Raw genomic sequence first — 25,003 nt, 5'->3', positions numbered from 1 at the left:
TTTGTTTTTATGTCAACTAGAACTTCTGCGGTATTGATCCATTTCTTTGTGCATAAGGTCATAAAATGGACTGAAACAATCTTGTCAACACTTTCCTGAGTTTTCAGGCCCTTCTCTCCATGACAACTAGGATAGGCTAGGCCCGACTCGACCCTGAGCTGGATAAGTGGTTAAGAAAATAATGGACTTGTAGGAAGGCAGGAAAGCTAAATCAAAACTAAAATATCTGATGTTTTTTTAGGACTTTTTTCTGAAAGATTGCACTGTAAAGTGCATGAAACAGGAGGTCTTCGATAGAATATCCATTAACAGCTTATAACACTAGAACCACTGAAAAGATTTCCCATTGGCTGTAAAACCTTATGTGTCATGTTGTTAATAAATGAGGTTTAGGCATCCAAAATACAAGAAATACAAAAATCATAGCTTGGGGCAAAACTGACTCTTTCACAATCTTTCCCCATGTTATGGTGACAAATCCCTCCCCATACGATTTACTGCTGGGAATGGAGAGGTGGTATGAAAGCCAGAACATACAGGAAGAGATACGTTGAATACTAATGTATTTGGGAAACATTGTACTCAAACATAATTTTTTTTATCTTCTTTTTTTTCACACCCTTTGCTCAGTAATTATGACTCGCACTCCACCCATCTCAATTCCGGCATTTATTTTCCTCTCAACCACACATCTGTTTTGTGACTATAGTGTGTACTGCTGTTGTACTGACAAACTCTTTCAAGAGACAGAGATCAAAACAGGCAGCTAAAGTACTCAAAACTGCTGCCGGAGTAGTTCTCCTCACCGCTCCTATTTGTAGGACAAGAGGACAACACATTCAGTCTGCAGGGCTCAGACTAACAATAGAAAGTGAGAAAACTTAAAAAATAAATAAAAATTGGATGACAGTGATTTGCAGTGTAACTTATCTTTAGCAGACACAGCACATTTCCATTCATGCTGTTATCTCAGCATAAACCACATAACCACATATTTAAAGCAAAGTCTGTTTTTTTTTTTGTCTTTGAAGGTGTTGTTGTTGGTTTTACAATAATAAGGAGGTTTATTGTATAACAAGCTTTTTACATCAAAGTGTTTGTTGTTTTAATGGAGCATATAATTATTAAACTGAATAATAACCATTTTCATACCTGTTCCAGCATACTGGGGGGGCAACACTTACTTAAGAAGCAGTAAATGATCATCTGACTAAACAAGACCCACCAGCAATGAATTCATTCACTCCCATCTTCTGTGTTAAAGCCAGACTGAAGTGCTGCTGTCTTGATATTCAAATGCATCACTGGAGTTTCATTTGTTGGAGAGGTCAGCCTATGACAGGGATCAGTGTATGGCAGACGGAGGGCAGATTGATTTGACCTCTGTTTTTCTGTCTCTCTCCAACACTGGATGTTTATCCCATTTAGTGTGACAGACTCAGGAATGTGTATATATGTGTGTGTGTGTGTGTGTGTGTGTGTGTGTGTGTGTGTGTGTGTGTGTGTGTGTGTGTGTGTGTGTGGTGTGTGTATGTCTGTTCTTCATGCTTAGCCTTACAAAGCACTGGCCCTGACCAAGGCAGACTGAGGTTGATAGATTGTACTCAACTATCTGTCACAGGCCAGGGAAGGGAGAAAAGGACAGGTCAGAGGAGACAGAGCGCTGCATTTTGATAGTGTCCTATTGAGAGAAACAGTTCGACAAAAACAAGTGGGATAGCCTGTCACTGGGAGCTGACATGAAGCGATGAGCTGTCAGTCTAGTTTTGTTTTTCCTCATTAAGAAGTCCTTTTCCTAAATGCGGCATTTGTAGCCAGAAAACTACTTTATGATCCTCTCTGGCTGAGTGCCCCATGATAACATGTTCAGCGATACAAAACACAATCTACCATGTGTCAAATGTTGTTGTTGTCAAGGCGCCTCTTTTGACGGCAGTGGGAAAGGTTGGTGCATAAATTGAAAGGTGTATTACAACAGAAGGGGGCTGAGGCCATACGGTTAATAGGAAAGCTTCTTAAATGCTCCAAGAGAAACAAAGTAGGGGAGTGAATGAAGAACCCCATTAACCTTATCTGTGATTAGAGACCCCTAATCACAAGCAAATGAATGCATCCTAATCACCAAGTCCATCAAGAAAAAAACAATTAATCAGTGAATCATTATCAAGCCTGTACATGATTTTGGATGGTACTGGATTTCACATGGTTTTTTTTGTTTTTTTTTGTGCTTCTGTGCTTGCATGTGTGTGTGCGCGCGCGCTTGCATGTGTGTGTGGTTTGGTGTGTTGCAATCAGCCACTCCACATGTGCAGATTTAAGTGTGCATACATATGGAGTTTCTTTTATCTCTGTTTTATGCAGCAATTTTAAAAAAATAGAATTAAGGGCAAAACTATTGACACCGCACTCCCAAAAAAAAGATGAAATTTTCAACCCCAAAATTTGGTTTGCTAATCTGTGGCTTGCAGATGTCTGTTGGACTTCCACTAAAAGTGAAAGAGCAGGTGAAACTTGTAATCTAATTACTACTTGTAAAAAGATGAATCTCGGTTTTAATTTATGTATTTATTTATTTATATGCTTTAATTTTAAAAATCTGTTCTCTCTGAATGTATAAAGCATAACAGGTAAAACCCTCATTAACACATCCTCTTTAACATTGACTCATTGAATCTTGTATAAACACACACACACACACACACTTGAAAAATGTGATGATGCTCTTACTCATTTAATGCTGAGTACAATCTCCTCATTGTGTTATTTGGATTAATGGTAACAACGTGCTTGAATCTTGAATAGAACTGATGTGAGCTAATGACTTATGAGTCAATCTACAGCAACACCGTCCTTGCAGCCTCTCCAAGGAGGAGAAACGGATCTCTTGTATCTCTTTCACATTCTCACAAGATAGCCTAAATATTTATTATGTCTATCTTGCATGTGTACACTGGTATTGTCGCGTCCATTTGCATTGGTTTGTTTGGCTGTTTCCACTTCTGCAGCCTGTCTGTGTGTCTGTGCGCTTTGTCAGCAAAGTGTAATGAATATCTCTGAAGAGACTGTGTGCTGATAGCAGGGGACAGGTACCATCAGATTTGGCATCATGGGCAGATTAATGAGAGTGCTGTATTTAGATACAGTCCCGTGTCCTTGTCTGACCTACTGCCAGAGAGTCGTTCTACTCAGGAAAAAAAAAAAAATTATTATTTTTTTTACTTATAAGTATATTATATTTTTTACAGTTCTATCTGCAATTACCTCAGGGAAAAAACTGTTTGTTTGTATTTTTCAGTACATTTCCAAAGAGACTGAAGTTTGGCAGGGCAGCCTTTAAAAAAAATACATCTTTAGGCAAAACTAGCCGCCATCATATATCCCCTACAATGAGCTGATTTTCCATCTCCTCTCTTGAGCTGTGACCCAGAAAGTACGACTGTGCCTGGGACTCGCAGTGGGTCCTGACCCTCTATTTGGAGAACACTGGTCCAAAGCACATCTGTATTCAGCACCAGCGCTGTACTCATATTGTCAATGGCCAGCACACAGTCCCCTGAAGATGGATGAAGCTAAAGTCTGGCCTAATAACCAGTCTATACCCTCAGGGTGGGTGTAGCACTGCACTCCTCTGTCACCTGAGTCCCTGCGCTGTCTCCATATTGACTTAGGCATTTCATTTTCAGGCATTCATATTCATCACCGGACAAACCTTCCCAGCTTCTATTGTGTCTGGGAAACATCTCTCTTTCCTGCCTTTCTCGTTCTGGACCATTATCTTTTCTGGTACATGTCTGCTTGTCACCTGCTATACCTGCTACTACAAATCTAAATAATGAGTGAGTTTGAGCAAACACTGCTGTTCCCACTTATTTATTTTTCCATTCTAAAAAGTCTTTCTTGTGTATTCCTGGTTCCTTTTGTTCTTTTTAATGTCGTTGTCACGGTACAAGACTAACTAAACACCACTTTTGTTGTTTTTTTTTCTTTCTGGGAACCGAATGGGAATAAACACATTGGGCTTAGAGTGGAAGACGCTGGCTGAATGTTGACAGACCAAAAACTCAATAAATTTAGGGTCAACTCACAGAGTGTAGAGCACAAAAAAGATTTAATCGCAGACAACTCAGAGAATACCCCTGTTGGTGCAGGTACCTTTTGATTTGACATGATTCTGGTGTTGGAACAGAGAAATGAAAATAGAACAGGGATGGTGCAATTGTAGGCTTAACCATGCTGAAAAAAAATCAGGCCACCGAGAGAATGAGAGGCTCTCTACAATGCGTTCGGGCTCACTATTGGTATTGGGCCAGGGCTCTCAAGCTGAAGTAGGCAAGTACTTGTTCGGCTTTGCGTGGATCATTATCAGAGTGCTGTGTGGGAGAGCGGGTGCACGCGCATTCGTGTTATTCTATGTGCTTGTTTGGCCGTGAGTGTAATGTAAGGGAGGATGTGCTACAGCAGCCGCTCTATTGTTCCTCCCTCCCCTACTCTTCCTTCCTTCCTCATCCCCAGGGTGTGCACGGCAAACAGGGACAGATTTCTCCTGTACTTGGAGATGACCTGTGGAGTCATAGGTGATGATGACTGGCCGGGTGAAAAATAAGGCCAGGTGGCTACGAAAGACTGAAAAACCAGCCAGTACCAGAGCCCGTGCTGCGCTGTGCCATGCCACATCGTAGTGCCACTCCTCACCACACCATTAAAAATGACAAATGCTCTCATCAGCTGCTTTCCCAGGTTAGCAACCGCTGCCTGATGCTCCTGAAACCTTGTGTCTGCCCCAGTTCATCAGCTGGAGTTTGCCACAATTGGGACAACCATTTATTAAATGTGAGTCACCTTTCATTTTTGTCGTTGCAAAGGTTGGGAGCAGAATAAAAAAAGAGATAGAAAACAGTCAAAACAGCTCAAGTGTTGTTGGATAAATGCCGCACATATTTAAGTGTATTCCGTTATGCTATAACCTTAAGACATATACAGTAATTTTAGAAACTGTGGACAATAATAAAAACCCCAAGATAAAAGTCATCCTTTATGTCCAGTAAAACGAAAGCAGGTGAAAAGTATCTGGGACAGTGTACTGTGAAGGGACAGCACTGAAGTATTAGGCCATCCAGTGGCCTGGGGTAAATTCAGACCTATTCAGGCTGCAGATTAACAACTCCATCCCAATTCTTCAGCTCCAGGGACACGGGTAGGGGGACACATCTATCCCAAGACAGGTGTATGGTTCTGGGCTACAGGGCAGCAACTGTCCCTCCCTCCGCTGAAGCGGACCCTGGCCCTCTGTGTCCCTGCAGGGAAAAGCCCATTGTGTGCACCATCTGTTGCCTCACAGACGCACACAAAAGGGGTGACGGGGACAACGGGAGGGAGCTGATGTGCAACGCCTGTTTAATATCATTAGGAGGTTCAGCTGAATTTGTCAAAGCTATTAAAGAGCATTTTCAGTGCAAATAGGGCTTGAACCTGTGGGCACAAGTGAAGCTGCCAAGCTATAAAATCAGCTTTATTATTCATTCGCGTATCTGGGAAGTCCACTCAAAGTGACTCAAAATGAAATCAGCTGTGATTTTTAAGAGACTGATGAAATGATACTTTGAACCAAAGGTGGATGGGCTGCAGAGCAAGTGGTTCTCACAGTCAGAGTCAATCTTTACGGGCGTAAGATCGACTCTAGCTTTACTTGACTTGTAGGTGCAGCTCTGAGCCGACTGGTGGCGTTATTTCCCTTCACTGTAGCGGATACCGCTTCAAATAGGTCAAGGAAAAGTTTTGTGTTTTGACAATGTGCGGTGGGAGGAGCGGCGGGTTACCGATTGGTTAGTGAGTTTCAGCTACCAGTCGGTGATTGGCCCCGGCCCTCTAATGGGGCTGTGAGCAGGCAATGTCGGGTCTCCCCCACCTACTCCACCTACACCCCCTCCCTGCCTCGCACCCCCTTGCTCGCTACACTTCGCTCCTTCCTCGCACTGATTGTCACACATTGTTTACTACGGCTTGAAATGTGACACACAACAGAGGCTATCTGCTGGAGTACCGCTCTGACAACTGGGATTCTTTTTGACGCGCCCCGTGCGTCTTGGTTATTTGGGGGACAGGCTGTGGAGACTACCCTTCTGCCATGACAGTGGATTTGTTTGCGCTCTTATGCGTGCTGGTCATCACATCCTCTGCGATGGAAGGTAAATAAGAAATTGGGACTAATACTTGCCGTATACGTGGACATGACTCTCTCCGAGGGGCGCTTTGTAGTGTGGGGATGCATGCAAGGTTCTGTGTGAGGCAGCGCTGCGTCCGTGGCATGCAGAGCGATGCCATGCACGTGGGTCGCTGTGGGCATCCCGTTATTTCAGAGCAGCATCCTCCGGCTCCGCTCGTGTAACTCGTACTTGTGAAGAACGAAACGTTGTGTGATTAAAATGCGTTCACATCAGCGTGTGATAGTTTATCAGTGACTGTTTATCTTTATTCTATACATAAGTGCATGCCAGCAGAAGCCTCCGTTATTATTTATGTTATATCTTCTTATATTTCCTTTTTTTCCCTAAGTAGTTTTTTTTCTCAGGGGGATGCAAGCTCTCACATTTATTTTCCTTTTTTTTAATTAAACTAAATTACTACGACGAAAATCCACCGTGCATTGTTCTGTGGCACTTTGAATTGGCGAGCCAAACTCTATTAGATTGTGTTGATGGGAAGTTTCCCAAGATGCACTTTATGCTGGATTGCATTACGTCTTTTTACAACTGGAAAACAACTACAAAAAATAGCCTCTCCCTTTCTGTCGACTATGCCCTGATATATTTTTTTTCTTCTCTTCGTGCATCTCTTTTCCTGCTTCTCTATCTTAGTCCGCATCTGCTCCTGTTTCCTTTCTGTTCCCTCTCACAGTCATCTGGACAAGCGTTGGTGTCAGTAGAGTGGTAGCCAATATCACCTCAGTTAAACATGTTTTTCATTTCCGCTGTGGGACCCCAGGGACCGGACACTAGGCTGTTGCCTGCGACATTATCTGCTGCACGGATAGCCCAGAGGCATGGTGGATATATAGTGTCTTCTCTCGTGTTATTGTACAGTAGCAGCCTCTTTCTAATATAACATACACTAAAGCACACCGGCTTCCCCGTGGCTGTCTGTGTCCACTCCCACAAACAAGTAAATTAAAAGCACAGTTAAAATGTGTTTTCTCACACACAGGTTTTCTCTTTAATCGCTTACAACTCTCCTCCTGGGCTGTCCCCAGCTCTGGCGGTGCTCTATAATTTGGCGGTGGCTTTCTTGTTTGTGCTCATCAGATTTCGACACTGATATGGATACCAAGCCCAGGCCTAAATTGCTACCTCTGCAAGAATGGATATTCTGAGGTTCAAATGTTTACCCTGTGTGAAATGACAGCAAGAAATGTAATTTTGGAGAGATGAGTGGAGGATGAGAGGGAGGAAAAAAATTTCCCTGCTTGGAAAGAGGTGTGGGATTTCTGCTTTGAAAAAAAAAAACGGGATGGGACTGAAGCAGATGGGCAGGGAGATGGCCCCTGGGTTACCTCAGTAACAAGGATGAAAGTGATTTCCTTGTTTTTTGATGCTAATTGAAAGGAGGTTGCCCCATGGGAAGGTTAAAATCTTTGCTGATCTGAACTCCAATCTGTTGCTCTTTCATTTTTTTTGTGTCTGTGTGTGCGAGAGAGAGAAAGCGAGAGGGATTGAGCGGGGGCCATTGATCACATTATCCCTGCCTATCCTGTCACCCTTAATCTGATTAGTCCAAATCTGCTGATAATCACAAAGTGTCAGAGATCTGTTTGCATGCGGCGGGTGTCGGGGTATCCGTGTAACTTTAGAGCCACGACCATATAGAAGGTTGATTGTGATGAATAGAATGGTTTATTTGACCTTACGCATATGGTCGCAGTAAACAACAATTACATCATCGATTCAGACCCTCAAGACCACGTACTGATGAACTGTGGGATGAAAATTATAAGGAAGAAGTACTCCAAATGTGATTGCATGGGCGGTAGGCTGTGGCTCAGGAGGACGAGTGGCTTGCATCATCATATCAGATGGTCGGCGGTTCAATTCCTGTAGTGTACCCGATGAATCTGCCGCAGCGTGAATGTGTGAGCATTAGTTTAAAGGGGGTGAATGAGGGTTGTAGTAAAAAAAGTGCTTTGAGTATTCAAATTGAGTACAAAAGTGCTATACAAGTACCAGTCTATTTGTCTCGAAGGTGGATTTAAACTCCAGCTGCAGCATAAATACTACACCACACATCAAGGCAAAGTATCAACTTACAGAAATACATTCACTGGCGAGCTATTGAAAAGGTGCAGAGAGGCAGTCAGACCCAGAGCAGAAGGTTACAGCAGTTAAGAGTGAAGACAGGGCTCTGTATGGTAGCAGTAAAAAAAGACTTCTCCTTATTATCTTCACTTTTCTTCACAGCTCTCCTCTTTTCCTCGTTTGTCTACCCTACTCTGTTGTTCCTAGTTTTCTTCCCTCATCTCCCCGTTCCACTCTCATCTCTGTCATCGCTTCTTCAGCTCACTGTCTCTCTGGTATGCATACACTACTTGCCAACAGCAGCAGTAATACTGCTCTGCTTAGAATGCCACTGCTTATTTATGTTTGCCCTTAAACCAATTAGGCTCAGATAAGCCCGCTCATTTACCGGCCCAGAATGTGGTGGTGGAGAAAGCTGGAGTGGAGCGAAGGGGGGATGAAACGGCAGCAGAAGATAGACAGAGACCGAATGAGATAAAACGATGAGCGAGACAGAAAGAGAGAGGTCAGCGAGTTTCAGAAAAGATACGGTATGCATGTTTTACAAATGAGATGACTGTAAATGAACCAGGCTAAGAAAGTAAACGAGCACCCTGCTATATCAGGGATCTGACATACAGTAGATGTCTGAGCCATGGCGCAGCATTGTAAAACAGCAGTTTTATTCAGTATGAGTATGATAAGAGAATGTTAGTAATGTGCTGTAACCAGTCCCTCAGGATGCTGTGCTAAGTAGCTGCGCTGCACTATGGTGATGCATCATCCTCAAACGATGGAAGAGAATGTATTGCAGACTCCTGAATAAATAGCAATTATGATCGCTTAATCAATAGTTGTAGGTTATGCAGGTCAGCTAAGTTAAGCAGTGGTGGTGTGGTTGATTAGAGGTCAGAGTATAGAAGCTTACATTCGTACGCTTGTCTCAGTGTAAGTAACCGCTCTGTTGAAGTGTCCTTGAGCAACACACTGACTCACCTCCGGGGGTACTATACTGCGGATGACCTGTTGCTTCTCCCCTTGTTGTGCAGACAATTCAGCAAGCTTTTCTCTGTCGTTTCCCACCCTTTAAACCTTGCACTGAAAACCGAGCTCATACTTTGTGACAGCAGAGTTAAAAATGTTCTACTGTTCAGTGTGTAAGTTGTGCGCGCTCACCAGCTGTGCAGAGGAGCCAGCCTGTAAAAAGAATCCTGTTGAGTCTCTAATGGATTTTAATGCAAGATTGCTCTTTTCCTCTGCTCTCTCATTTCATATTATTAGACAAAAATAACAAAGGAATTAAAGCTGAACCTAGGCTCGTGGGTTGATGTGGTAAGTGTAAAAAGACATAAAGCATTATTTGTGTGAGGGCTCACGTGTGTATTTTAGCCGCAGGCGCTACTGCTGACCTGGGACCACCTGAAGTAGAATTCAATTTTTCCCTTGTTTTTTACAGCCATGTGTGTATTGTACGTTTGGGTACCCATGTCGTGAGTATAGCTCTAAAACACATTATAGCTGGCAGGGGCAGCAGACATGGCCTCATCCCATAATAGAGGCTTTATTTTGCCCACAGTGAAAAGACTACTTGTTGTTAAGGTTCGCTTACATAGCTTAGTCAGCTATGACGACCCCCAGTGCAAACCCCCTACGTGCAGCTTGTGTACCTGCAGTCCTGCAAAAGTGCTTCTTTTCCTGTGAAACTACAACACTTCCAGCGCACGCAGTGCGAGGAACATTCTGTGAAGGGTTTCCCACATTTTCAAAATGTGTTTCACTTCCTCCTCCTCATTCTCTCTCTGCATCTCTGCTTCCTTTCTCACTGTCTTCCCTCAAACCTCACGTACACGTGACATCCACAGAGAGCACCCCTCAGAGTTCACCTTACCCCAGAGACATCTGAGCCATGGGATGGCCAGATGGTGGATGCAGGTTGGGAGCTTATGCATGTGCACATTTTTTGTGCACCCCTCCAGTGTGAGAATGAGTTCTGTCAAGGTAGAGCATAGAAAGAGAGAAATAAAGCACTATGCGCTTTATTGCAAGCGTCTCCTCTGCATCCCGGTCCATTTTAATTACTGAAATGGGACTTGCATCGTGGATATCTCATGTTCTTTACGACGCTGTTTTCCAGTGTCGTCCACGCATTTCCGAGCCCAGAGATTTACCGCGGCGATGCTATCAGCAGTGTTAGGTTCCTACCCGTCTTGCTTCGTGCTTGGCCCTTATCTGAGCAGGTGGCCGACTGTGGGACGAGAGCTACGGCCTTATCTGTGCAATCTCGGGGATAAGCAGACCCACTGCATCAGCAACATACGAAACGCATTAGAGCACAGGAGTGAAAGCGGTGACGCTCGTGACACAGTTCAACCTCAAACTGTGTGAGTCATCTGTTTGCTGGTGAAGCCAGATCGCTCAAATGGTAAGCACACAACAGGGAGAGAAGCACGCAGTGCGCTCAGTGATTAGACTTGATGTGCACAAGAGCACAAACTTTGAGAGAACCCTCCAAGCCACACCTAGTATAGGAAAATGGCAATGCAGGTTATTGATTGGCTGCAGTGACCCAGCTTCTCCACCACTCAAGGATGGTAGTGTGAAAAATGTGCTTTTTCTAATTCTTTTTTTCCAGTCTCAGAGGCTTTTTTTCCTTTCCATTATCACCTGTCCTAGAGATTGGGTGACAGTTGTTCAGTCAGCAGGAAAGGGGAGCCTCTTCAATATCTGTTGAGTTGAGAGGTGAGAAGAAAAAGCATTGATTATCGAGTCTTATTTCCCAGTGTTCACGCAGCCTTGCTCCTGAGGCCGTTATACTTAAAGCACCATTTCAACCACCTCTCCTCCATCCCATGGTCCCTTAAGCTTGTCCATTTCAGCTTCTCCTCACCAACTCAGAGTCAACCCAGGACCAAAATGCTTGTTACTGACTTTTTCAGAAGTTCTTCTTGCCTGTTAGATTGTTCTTATGAATTTAATATGAGAGTGCAACCCTTAAGAGCCTCTTAATAGTGCAAAAAAAAAGACATATGGCACCATGTTTTTGTTGCTGATCAAATAAAGTTGTTAAGATAGACTCTTTCTTTCTATTTCCCAGTAGACTTTAGGAAATATACTTTTTTAGACATAAATAACTGTGTAGTTATATCAAACCTCTGTCTAGAGACGAGCAGGATGGATACCATTTATCACCTAGCTTCACCTTTCATGTCACCATTTTATCATTAGCCACAGCCACTCGCCGCTACTTTCGTGGTAACACATGGCTAATGTGGCTGTCAGGTAAATGCTAATAGTTAAACAGGTAACGTTGACGTGTGCATCGGCCAGGTTAACATTTATGATAACTCTTTAATAATTCGGTATTGTTGAAGTGAGAGCTTCACTGACCTCTTCAAAAAGGGTGAAGTGTGCGTCACTGTTGATATTGATACTGTTAAAAAAAGAATTTTATTATTGATTACGATCAGAGTATTGTTTTTTAATTTTTTATTGGCAGCCACAGTTGAAAGTACAAAAGGCACCATCTCTGGCTGTGGGAGTATTAATTCGGATGGCATGGGTATTTTAAGTAGAAATATATATTCCAGCATGTTTTGCAATGAAGTGTGCTACTTCCACCTGAATAATTTGCCAGTTATTTCACTCTGTTTTTATTTTACACAGCATTTTAGCCTTCTTAGTTGCATTTTGGCTGTAGATTTGTTTTTTGTGTTTGTAAGCGCAGGGTACACTCCCTTCTGTAAACTCTTATTTCCCAAACCTAACAGCCTTTGAAAAACTGGCTGTTTCTCCCTTCTTCTCCCCAGTTTTTTCCCCCCATCTTTTCCTCTCCCCCCCGTAGACGTTTTTGGTTAAAAACAGATGCATTTATAAAGCATTATAGGGAAAGTGAAACATGAGCCTGTTGTCCTGAAGATGTATCAGGCACAGCATTGGCAGAAAGAGAGGAGAGAGACTGTTGGGGTTGTAGGCGTGCAGGCACAAAGAGCTTCATTTATGATTGTTATAATGAGATCTATTTTTAAGTCTGGCCCAGAATGAATTAATATGACTTTTAAGCCCAAATCTAAGGCTTAAGGGCGACAAGTAGGAAGGGAGTGGTGCAAGAACACGTAGTGAATCAGTGTTTTTGTGACTTCCAATGCGTGGGAAACTTGAAACGTCTCTTTTAAAGTCTACAATCAAACTGATAAGAATATCAGCTAAGAGTACATGCTTGATAACTACACACTGTGTTTATTCAGCAAATCCCTTGCTGCTGAAGTTTAGATGTACAATATATGAAGCTGCCACCATATAGGAATTTTATAAAACTGTGGGACTTTTGCATTTAAAGTGAATTAGCAGCCCAGAGGATGCTGTGTCTCCAGCGCTCAGAGGAATTAAAGGCAGAACGTTAATAGGGCTGAAATTACGGTTGGTGGTGGAAGCTGCTCCACTTCTGATTAAATAAAAGCTGGCTCCTCTACAGGCTGTTTCTCATAGGGACTGACAAGCTCTCTCACACACACACAAGTACAGTTGTAAATGTGCGAGAGCCTCGCTGCGCACACATACACAACGACATGCATAGCTTTGATGTGTGGAAAGGAAATGAGCAGAGACTGAGAGCTAAGGGCCTGGGCCTGAGGCCTGTCCCATTATTAATGAGTAAGTGCCAGAGCTTCTCCCAGGTTCAGGACATGTGGACATATTTCACTATTCGCCTGCCCTTCTCCTCACCATAAATGTAATCTCTTATTAAACATTGGCTTCGTGGCAAGAGAGTGTCAGAGAAATTGTGCACGAATATTTGTGTGTCTGCATTTGTGTCCCATTAGCAAGAGAAATGAAAATAGTGGTGGAGAAAAATGAAGTGCCTGCGCAGTGCAAAATGGAATGCCAGCTTCCAAGGGGGACACTGATGGGCCAATAAGTAGCAGTGGTGGGAGGACAGTTTTCACCCTGCATAACACTGAATCTCTCTGCCAGGCAAATTTCAGCCTGCCCTGTGCTGTCCACTTTTCTAGCTGGAGAAGAAAAGAGCATTTCTGGAGGTAATTAACTATTGATTTGAAGCATAGAGGGTAATGGGGAAATGAGCGGACAGTATCTCGATCTACCGGCAGCGGGCTGGCTGGCTAGAGTACAACTAAGAAAACTGACAGGGTGTGAGGAGCATTTCCTAAGTGAAACAAAGCCAAAGGTGGTTTGTTTGGGTGTGGAGTTCTGTTTTCATTTTGGCAGAGAGAAGAAGGAATCAGAAGCCTGTGAATGTCTGTTGATTGCTGCCTAACTTTCTGCGTCACATGCAGCTGTTAAACTGTGGGGTCTTTGATCAGGACGGCATTCTTGACACTTATTTTCATTTGACATCATTTCTGAGAAAAAAACACAATGACATCATCTGTGGGGTCACAAATCCCTTGACATCACACCTCATCCAGCTAAATTCAAACTTAGGATTACACCTACTTGGGTCCAAACCACTGCGGCCAAAAGAGTGAAGAGACACACACACTGGGATTTCTTCATTTATTAGTGAGATTTTCCTTTCCTTAGCTTGCCATGTTTATGTTTGGTTTGATAGCCAAGTTAATTCGAGTCTATATTGCTGACCTTCAAGGACCAAAGGGACTAATTTAAATGAGACGCATCCCGAGTTCAATTCACAACCAAACATCCTCAACTTACACTTTTAACCCTTGCAGGAGATGATATATATTTCACAGAGAGTGTTGCTGTGTTCCTTCCTCTGCGCTCTCCTTTGACAGCTCTGTGTGGTATTGTTTTTGTTAGCGGCGAGCTAGAGGACAAGGATTAGGACTCATTTGTGCAAGAGAACAGAGGCGACGAGGGACGAAGAGATAGAGAGGGAGCGAATGATAGGCCTGTATCTGCCTACAATCTTATTTGTGCTAATGAGGAGGCTGGTGGTTCTGGCTGCTAACCCTTAAGCACATCCAGCCTTTAGAGTGCGTATGGCTACATGTCATTTTTATGAGAGTACGTCTCCTTAGATCTCTATGGGGATTGTGATTTGCCTGTATTTAAAAAAATGAAGAAAAAAAAACAAACCTCTGATGTAGAGAGGTTTTATTGTTGCTGTTAGCCAGAGTATGTGTATTTGCTGTTAGTGCAAGCTTAGTTGTTACAATTGCAGTTGAAATTTCTGAAGAATGTCTTGATTCAGCTAGTTAGCAGACTCAGTAATTCACTCTTTTCCCAAACCTCTATTGGGGCTCAGTGAACGGTATAAAATTCATGCCCCTCTTCAATTGTTCTCTTCCTCCTCATTCCCTATTCTTAAGAAGTCTGTCCCCTCCCTGCTTTCTGCATTTAAAGCGGCATGCCTTTGATGTGAGCTTTACACACTGTTAGACACCCACTCAGCAGATTGACACTGATGTCTGGGCGGAGTTGGTCCATTTCTGAGAGCTGGGGAGATGAACTGCCTGAATATACTGTACACATATGGTACACAGTCAGGTAGTTTTAAATAACGTAAAGTGGGATGTGGACTTGAATGAACAGATGTGCTCATTTTTCCACTCCGGCCGTGCTGCACTCAGCTGATGACGTGTCAAGATGATAAACGTTCCTACTAAGCCAAGCTGAATGTAATTGTAGAGCGGTTTTCCTGGTGTTTTACAACTATGTCACACCGATTTTAGAGGAAGCTCAGTTAAAACCAAAAGATACATTCTTGACATTTAAGCGATTGGATATTATTATTAAAAAAAAAAAAAAAATCCCACCAAATTCCCTAAATACCCCGCCAGCACAGTGTTAGAGCTTTGCTACAGAACAAGTTCAGTAATGCTGAATGATTTGTAAAGGCCTAATTAGGGAGGACGTGCATGATGTGCACGTGTGTGTGTTTGTGCTGTACAAATTGTCAGATGTAATTTGCGTGTCTGTTCTAAGAATCACTTAGTTAAGATCGTGTAATTAAAAGAAAAAACATACACATACAAACACACACCGAAAAAGCAGTTTTTATTCATCAAAACATCGACAAAACAAAAAAAACATACATTTTAAGGCAGATGCAATCATTGACCAAACCTAAGACAGACCCACAGTTAGAAAAAACTGGGGCAGAGACTTAACAGTAAAAATTGAGGAAGACTGATTAAGGTTATAACATAGTTATGATATAGTCAGTAGGCATATAAAAGCATTTTCAAGATTTTTCTTTATTATTTTTCTTTCTTTTTTTTACCTAAGCCAATGTCAGTACCGTGAAAATGTCTTGCGTCACACCTCATTTCTTTAACTTTTGCAAGCAAAATAAGAACTAGGTGGGGTAATTTATTGAAATGTGTGCAAACATAATCATGATTTACATTTCTTAAATACATGACTTTCAGATGCTGTCCATCTGGTGTAGATTGTCTTTGAGGTCTGACAGTCCTTCTTTTGTCCACCACTTGTCCAGTTTAATCAGTTTTTTTAAGGACGCTGCACATATCTCTGCACGCCATGCAGAGACGTGCCAAGATTTCGACTAATAGCTCTTTGGGAATTGCCTTGTTGTTGCACAAATACTATTTTATGCCTGTCAAACTGTGTTATCGTTGGCATTTTCTATTGATTCAACTAAAGAAATGGGAAGAAATTATGTGTTTTTGTGACAGGCTGCTGATAATAAAATGCCTAAAAATACAAGTTAAAATTGGTATGCCTTGTTTAGACACCATACTTGTTCGTCTATTGAGATTGGTGTGGTTTATTTATTCTTGAATAATCCATAGGTCAGCGTTAAGAGGCTTACCAAACAAAACGCTCCTCTCAAAATGGTCAAGTGCAAGGACTGGACAGAGAAATGAGTGAAAAGGCAGCCAGTTTCCAAAGATAAACCTTGAAAGAGCTTCAGAAAGCTTGCAGAACTATTGCTCAAGGCTGCTTTTCAAGTTACAAGAATGCCCCAATCCTTGGAAGCAAACTATAAAGAAATGAGTTGTGGCCCAAGACTTTCTCATAGTAAAGTATCTCTTTGGCATACTGTTCCTGTGAATGGTTTAACAAATAGATAAACAGCTTGGAAGACCTGAAAAAGAAAAAAAGAACCTATAAAATGTTATGAATTTATATAGTTCAGCTGTTACCACTTGTGTTTACTAATCAATAGGTTAAATGTGTTATTGTATTTAAGCTTTTTAAATAGTGCTTATAACAGCAATTGAAATTATAAATCTAGATCTGTGTCATGACTATATTTTCAGGGTTGGAATAGCAAAAATCTGCAGGTTGGGGAATTGCATAGAGCAGCGGTCCCCAACCTTTTTTGCACCACGGACCGGTTTATGCCCAACAATATTTTCACGGACCGGCCTTTAATAGAAGAGAATAGAATAGAATAATCCTTTAATTGTCCCACAAGGGGAAATTTGGTAAGGTGTCGCGGATAAATACAACAAAATAAAACTATTACCGGTACCGAAAAAAAGAAGATTTATTCATAACACACGTGAAAAGACCCAGGAAAAACGAGTTAACGATAAAAACGATAACAAAATAACGCTGAAAACCAATAAAAACCCTGAAAACCATACATTTCACACCTGAGCCTCAACTCTCGCGGCCCGGTACCAAATGACTCACGGACTGGTACCGGTCCCGAGGCCCGGGGGTTGGGGACTGCTGGCATAGAGCATGCATACTTCTGTTTTATGTACGGTTGCCTATTCTAACGCCAGCATCATCTCTAATATGATCCATCACACAACTTCATGGTGGAATGGTCAGTTTAAGAAAGTATGTGTGTATTTTAAAAAAATCGAGTTTAATTTTTATGTCTTTGTGGGTGTGTTTGTCAGTACATGTTAAACAGAAGGAGATTTTGCTTTGTGTGAGAAGAATTTTACCTGCAACTGGTATTGTTTCTTCATTAGAGTACTTGGGTTTGAATGAATCACGTTGCTGAGTTTGTCCCAACTATATATTTCAAGTGGGTATATCATGTTCCAACGTGTCTTAATGACAATATTGACTAAGTAATACTGATTATAAAGCGGATGTCTAGACAAAAAGCAGTTAGCTTAGTAGAGTCATGCAGGGGTGTGTTACAGTGTTACAGTCTCCCAGGCTTTTGTTCTCCTCACGAAGGCTTTAGTCTTTCTTTCCTCAGACAACACTAAACAGGTTAGGGAAAATAAGGAAATGATTTCCTTTTTTTAAAAAGCAGTGCGTGAGTATCGTAGGCTGTTACGATTTGCAGACTCACATTCATAGTTCTTCTTTCCACCTGATCAAATCATTGCAAATGTTTTTTGTCTGTGTGTTTGTTGGTGAATATGTAACCGTTGATGACTCATCTCTTTGTAAAGAAAGCCAGGTTTAGTTTGAAAGTTTGAAAAGAAAATGCCTGACCCTAGAAATTGCTTTTATGTCTCAAATAATCCAGCAACCCACCATTCATTTGGCACTTAAGGAAGCCACTTGATATGTGAACTTGCTTTACCCGAGGTGCAACAGAGAGGCACAGATGTGTATTGCTCTCTTCGCATGATGGTTATAACTCCTGACAAGGTCACTGTGTGAGTCTTTGAGTGTGTCTTGTGTGCGTATTTGTGCGAGGAAATTCAAGCTTGTGTAAAAGGTTTTTCAGACACCTGCCAATGATTGGCCGAAGAGGACACCTTTTTTCTGTTATTACTGATGGCTGAAAATTTAAAAGGAGCCTGGAGAGTGACTTACATTTCTGCATGTTCTGTTTTTTTGTAATCAATTTGTGGTTCATGCAATGCTCTGTGAATCTCTTTGAACTCTTTGATAAACATCCTTTAGCAGCTTCTAAAAGGAAGAGCATGATGGATGGTCTGACGGACAGATAATGCATCTAAAAAAAAAAAAAGAAAGAAAGAAAAAGGGGAAAAAAAGAAGCAGAAAAGATGAAGCGCAAGCAAGAAGCGTCCTTTCTCTTTCTGTTGTCTTGGCTGTACAGATTGATTGTGAATCGTCCAGGATGTATGAGCATTGCGATCATATCATGGATCAAAGCATGGGGAGGGAATGACAGATGTCGTAAGCGTCCTTTGTTTATTTGAGAGCCGAGTGGCTGTGTGATGGATTGGCTGTGTTTGTTGGATACTAGGATGATTTGTCATCTCCTATGTGTCCCTTTGTGTTTGTTTTAAACATTTAAAGGGGCAAACAAAAGGTTTGTCCCCTGCTGAAAAATGTCCTAAAGTTGGACATTTTGCCACCACGCGGGCATTTATAGGTTAAATAGTACAAGCCATTAAAATTATAAGCCCATGGCCGCTTTTAGGGAGTATTTTTATTTAATATTACCTTCAATGGGACATTTGTCAAAATTCTAGAACATTATGTGAGTATTCCTGTTAGACTAAATATGCCTCAAAGAAATGGGGCACCAGTGGTGGTAATTGGGCCATAATTGGGCTGTTGAAGAAGGGGTTAAGTGGGTTTCAGTCAAGGTCATTTCGAGTGGTAGGCTATATGTACCCTAGAATGCCCCCCAAACTCCTGAGCATTGTAGACATGAAATTGTGCTGGCAAGCTGAAATCATGCTGTAATTGCTATAGCTACACTGGAGATTTGTAACACACATGGACGTGCGGTTGTACGGTGTGCTCCCATCTCAGGTGGAGAGTAGATCGGGTCATTGATATGGAGGACCATTTCTATGCTAACAGCTCCTGATTGCGCTGCCTTTCACATCGCAGTGACATCAGCACATTGCTAATTGACAGATAATTGCCAATAATCACGACATGGATCAGTGTGAGTTCAATTAGCAGAGCCTGCTGCAGCGTGCCAGCTCTTTTAAGAAAAAAAAATGAACTGATCAGTTGGCTCTTGTTTAGTAGCCTGGAGTAATCAAATTTTTCAAGAACAATTTTGGAAATGGTTGTGCATTGTGGATATGTTTGGGATTTTCACGTTGCAATGTGTACAACAGCGTTTGCTGTTGCCTCCAAGAGAGATAAAAGTCAGGGACTTGTAATGGGATCCTGTCTGTTGGGAAAAGATGGAGGAAATCGCTGGGAGCAGGAATGTGCTTGACTTATTCGTTTGGGTCAGTGAAGGAAGTACTGGTGTCTGTTTGTGTGTGTGTGCATGTGTGTGCATTAGAGGGGGTTGTTATTGTCCAAAACTGTATTTGCTCAGCAATAGAAAAACTGAAATGTGATATGAATATCCGCTCCATTCTTCCATGAAAGTACCTGAAAATACCCCTGAAAAGGTCCCATTTAGGCTCGCTCGCAGACAATACAGTACAATGCTCCTGATGACAGGCTAACTGGGGGAGGAAATAGCCCTGCTAGGGCCAACATAATAGCGGAATATTCTGGAAGCCACAGGAGGGATTTATGGAGGCAAATAGTCTTTTCCTAACATTCAGTGGAACAGTGTGTATGGGTTATTTGTGTGTGTGTGTGTGTGTGTGTGTGTGTGTGTGTGTGTGTGTGTGTGTGTGTGTGTGTGTGTGTGTGTGACATGCTGACCTTCTTTGCTGTGTGTCCACCACGTTCTGTGATGAAGTGAGATGTGTGAATTGGAGTCTTGCCTAACCTGTCAATCAGATGAAGAGATCATTAGAGGTGTCACACTCAAATCTCTCGTCTCTCTAATCAGCTGTCATACTAACAACCCCAACTTCTCCATGTGCCCGTGGCCGGCTGCCAAATGCAAGTTCATGAGTTGAAGCTGAATACACGGTGGAATTAAAGCCTTGGTTATTTTGCTCGTGAATTTTGTTCAAATGGCTCATATATCAAGGTGAACACCCCTTGGTTGTTCTCTCTTCCCACATTGCCAAGGAGATGACTCTATCTTGGGGTCCGCGTGTAGCTCATGTTGGATCCCTGTTGCTCTCTAACAGTGAGGGAGTGCAATTAGCGCTGCATTTGCTGAGGGTGGCATGGAACCAGAGACCTGTCACCTCTGCTTCACAGCTCAGTCTTTGAAGACACGTATGCACATGCGTGTGCATGTGCCTGCATGTGTGCTGGCATGCGTGGGGAAAGGGAGCATAAAATCACGGCACCTGCTTCGCAGCAGGTGGTGAGACTGCCTCACCAAGACAATGTGTGTGTGGGAGGAAGGGCAAGATGCAGTGAAAGGCATATTGCATGTGATCAGAGACAGAACAGCATCTAAATGCAGGCAGTTATTTGTAATCAATGTTACCGCAGGTCCCTTTGGGTATGCTAATGCATTCTAAAATGTTAATGTATTTCAGTGCCAAACCCCTAAGTTGTATCATCGGAGTGAATGAGCGATGGTGCACACCATGACAATGAGATGGAAATCTGTTTTTGGAATGTCATACAGTATCTTGGGGGAAATGAATTTCTGCATACAGTTATTGAGAAATTGCATTGCACTGTTACTGACTGGACTCCTCAGGTAGCAACCATTGCAACTTGTTTATTAGAATTATTTGATCCAAGTTTGAAAGTCCCTTTGATGTTTCTGGTGAAGGGCTGATGTGACACAAAATGGTCAGAAGCTCATTGACGTGGACAGGGAATTTGATAGGGTGGGCTGTAACTGACCCAAGAGACTGGCAATTGGTTGTTGTAGCTGTGAAATCTCTCTTGATCATGGAACACCTGGATATGAACATTTGAGAAATAAACCAGAGGAAAAAGAAATCATGTCTATTCCTTTGTCTGTTTCTCTCACTCGTGATACCTGGTGATTTGTTTGTGTTTTTGCATAATGATCAAAGCTACCAGATGACTTGTTTTCTTTTGACTGACATTAGACTCTTTCGTAGCTAAGATTTACATGTAGTCAATGTCCCAAATCAAAGGTCAATGGCGAAACAAGTGAGAAATGTGGTGAAATCTCTGGTCCAAAGTGGGTGATCCTAACTGAGTGAACAAGAAAAAAACTCAAACGATCTCAAAAATGTACAAATTTTTCACATGTTGACCACTTAAAAGCTTTATAAAAAAAAATAACCAAATATATATAACTAATTAGTTTTGCACACTGCCTATATTTTTATTATTACTATTATTATAGGGTCCACTTTAAGTAGACATTGACAACTTTATTTTTGTTTGTTTTTCGTCTTTCATATTGTTGCTAGTCAGCCAATCAATTTCTCTTGTGCCTCGTCTGCCTGCGTTTCTTTCTCCCATCATCCACACAGTAGACTGCCAGGTTGTGTAACATGTTGGTTGGCTTTGTACTCACAGATGATGACTTTTGACAGTTGCCTACATTTATGTAATTAGCTTTGTGTTGAGTCAAGTGCATGTGTGCACTATGAGTTTTATTTATTTATTTATTTTTTGCATAAATGTGCCTACATGCGGGTTTGTGTGTGACAATGAGCGCGCATGCTAGTGACAGCTGACTGGGCCCACGCTTCTTAAATTAGCCTTGCTGTCTGGCCCCAAGGGAAGGCATGGATGTTCAGATATGGAGAACGCTTTAAAGCTTCAATTCCTGCTTTCCTTCTCTGTAGAGGATACAGCCATCCGAGTCCCACTTCTGCACCTCAGGACCTGAGTGAACTTATCCCACAAGCAGTAATGACAAAAGGGAATCTGGGCCTGGGCCTAGAGCCAGGATTAATGTTTATCGTGGAAAAGCTCGTGCCGAAGATGCTTGCTGCTAAGAAAAGCAAGAAAAAAAATTTTATTCTTCTCCTTGCAGCTATCGAGACTCTTGAAGAGTTTGTGCTGTTATTTAAAATATTTGCTCTCTTTATAGTATAGTTATATTGAGCATGAATGTTTACAGCAGAGTCTTGATCTTGGAGTAAAGTATTGGAGAGGTTATTGTCAGAGCTACACGATTTGCAGTAACACAGGTCGGGGACATGCCATCATTAATGAAGTTCTTTTAGGTTAGTGATTTTTAATGGAGCTGAGGTTATAATCACCACCTGAGTAGTAATCTGGAGGTGATCAATGTGGCAGTATAGTTTATTGTTTGGCTCGTGTGTGAGTGACTGGATAGATAAAGGAATAAAAGGGTCCCCGTGTGACTCGGGCTTTATTAAAGAGAAGTTAATGAGTTCCCATGTCTCATTTTTTCCTCCCCTCCCAATTTATTCTCGCCTCCATCTCGTCTTCATCCTATCTTTTTAATATCCCCATTGTTCATACTGTTGCTGAGAGTGTGTTCATGTTTTTTAGGCACGCTGCCTTGTCCTGGTAAGTAAATTACAAAACTGAGCCACAGCAGCACTGGGAATACAAATATCAACATATCTGGTTACATCCCAATCTGCTGCCCTTTTCTCTTTCTCTTGTGGGCTGCCACTCTCATCTTTTTCTCGTGCACGGAGGAATCTCGCCTCTATCGCTGTCTGCTAGTTGGATTTTCATGCTAATTCAAGTAGATCTACTCTGACTGAGGCTGATCTCAGATGTTGTGCGACGTCCCTGATGTTGACGTGTGTGAGCATGTTTGTTCATTTGCGTTTCTCGTATTATAGCGTTTTATTCTTTTCATGCACGCATCCTTTGTTCCTTGAAATCACGTAGCTCTTGCGGCGCTGATATCAATGATGCTAATAGACTTCTACAGTGCTTTTGTCTCCACTGTTTACCTTGTGGCTTGATACAAAGCGCTCTTGCTGTCTGTCCTAGTCTGTGTTATGTTCGGAGAGGTTAGTCACAGGAGAAAACTCACCGAGTCTGCAGGCAGTAAAAAGTTAGTGATAACAGGTGGCACTTTGTAAAACTCAACTTGGGGGAGGAAGAAGAGCCAGCGGAGAAAAGAGGTGAAAGTGAACGAGGTAGACGAAGGCGTAGAAAAACAGAAAGCCGTGTTTGTGCACTCTCTCCCGAGGCACAGAGTGCAACCAGTGACCTGACATGCCGGCGGAATAGTGTTCTGCTGCCGTAGCATCAATCTGCTTGTCCCTGCTGCAGAGGCAGGAAGGGAACAGCAGCATGAGCACACAATGCTTTGTCGCTGAACACTTTGTACAGTTTCTCCTCTGTCATGGTTGCTGGAGAAATTACACACAGCGAGCAGACATGGCAACAAGCGTGCACAGGCACACAATCACAGAGAAATGGCACCAGCATGATGCTTCCTTATGGAAAAAACAACAACTGTAACATGAGGATAACAGGTATGGTTTGGTGGAAAACATGCTCTTAATTGCTCTGTTCTTTATGTGTTTTCTCACAATCTCCAGCTTTATCAGTTTGACAGAACAAATGCAGATCTGTGTCTGTGTTTTTGCAGCACAGTGAGATTTTAAACCCGTTATATTTCATGTCATCTGATTCCATTCCAGTTTTATTCTGGAGGCTTCCCCTCTCTCTGTCTCTCTCTCCTGCTGACTGTAGCCATCTGGGCTTTTGATCCAGTGGAAATACTCTGACAGGCCTATTTGAGGGGAAGAGAGATGACATTGTATTGCCGCAAATCCATAGTAGGGACATGCAGGGGGCACTAGTGAAAAGTCTGTCTCGTGGAGTCTGTCTTCAAAAGGCAGAGGGGGATACTATATCCTTCTGGAAGATCTATGCCGTGTGATGTGACTGACATTCTCTGCTATTCGCTGGAACCCTGTTGGACACTGAGAGCTGACACATCTGTGGCACCAAGCCAAATCAACTCTGATTTACACCACACCACCATCTAGAGGGAGGGCCGGCCCAGTCACCCTGTCTTTCCGAAGATGTATGGCGAGGCGTTAGCGCAGCATCAAAAAACAATCACTCACAGAGACACACACATGCACGCGTGGACTCATAATAAAACATGATGAGCGCTTGGAAGTATCTCCACACAAGTTATGGCTGCTAATGTTTCACATACATAAATTTCCCTTGCGCGCTGACAGAGACATCAGCAGCCGCTGCTGACAGATATTTTGTTAAGACAGAGCCATAATTGCAAATAAAACAAACGTGTTGGCCCGGTGCCCATCTGGAGTCATTGTGATTACATGTTAAAACATTTTGTGAGCGAGCAACATGTTCTCATCCTGTTACCCATCACTCTGCTGTGAGGCCCATAGAATGTGGAAGAGATTAAAAGAGTGACGTGTTATGGGGAGGGGAAAGGAAGAGCTAAAGCTGGTTGGCAGAATGTAAGACTGATATGACAAAAGAACCGGGGGCAGTGATTTTGCAAAGAGGATATGAGGCATTGTTATTGTCAATTGCTGTTATAATGGCAGTAGGGGCAGCAGACTAGTTGAGTATGTGAGCCACTTGATCATCACATCTTGATAAACCTCCACTTTCCGGGTGTTAAAAATAAAGGTTTCTTTGAGTTTGCTTACTTTCTAAAACTGCGTCACCATGTTCATGATGTTTACGGAGAGAAGTAAATGTGAATCATAGTGTTAAAATAGAATTGATAGTCACTGTAACCTTTGCTAGGAAGAACTAAGAATGTAGCTCAGCATCCCTGTTAGGAAAAGGATGCCGTCATAGGCCTAAAACATGCAAATTGAGTACCATTATGGTAATTGCAAAGGTTCGGCTAAAGCAGGACCACTTCACTTATTCAAACTTTTTTTCTGCTCCTTTAGGAATCCTTTAAACTTGCACACGGACATATGTGGCCCCATGTAAACATTCTAATTAGTGGTGAAGTTGACAGAGAGGAAGCCTATTTGGCCTAGGCCATCTGGCTGGGCTTGGCTGTCTGATCTATAGGTCCCCAGTTTGCCAAGCTCGCATGTTTTAGAGCGTCTCAAAACGAAGGGCGCACGAGGCATTTTGAAACCTGTTGCTTTCACTGTAACAAATCCCTACCTGTGTGGCCGTGTTTGGAAAAACACGTAATTTTGTTTGCG

The 25,003-nt window shown here is 42.4% G+C and overlaps 1 protein-coding gene across 2 annotated transcripts in view; it reads left to right on the top strand.

The window, feature by feature from the left end:
• Nucleotides 1–5,910: 5,910 nt before the first annotated feature.
• The window catches only part of LOC134616349 (ephrin type-B receptor 1-B), a 155,215-nt gene continuing 136,122 nt past the window's right edge, over nucleotides 5,911–25,003 (top strand). For both annotated transcript variants that reach the window (XM_063461176.1, XM_063461175.1), the window contains exon 1: nucleotides 5,911–6,185. In XM_063461176.1, the coding sequence (XP_063317246.1) occupies nucleotides 6,125–6,185 (61 nt within the window). In that variant the 5' untranslated portion in view covers nucleotides 5,911–6,124. The remainder of the gene's footprint in view (nucleotides 6,186–25,003) is intronic.

This window comes from Pelmatolapia mariae, linkage group LG18 (assembly GCF_036321145.2).
Source record: "Pelmatolapia mariae isolate MD_Pm_ZW linkage group LG18, Pm_UMD_F_2, whole genome shotgun sequence".
NCBI classification, from domain to species: domain Eukaryota; kingdom Metazoa; phylum Chordata; class Actinopteri; order Cichliformes; family Cichlidae; genus Pelmatolapia; species Pelmatolapia mariae.
This window is presented reverse-complemented; position numbering and strand designations above follow the sequence as displayed.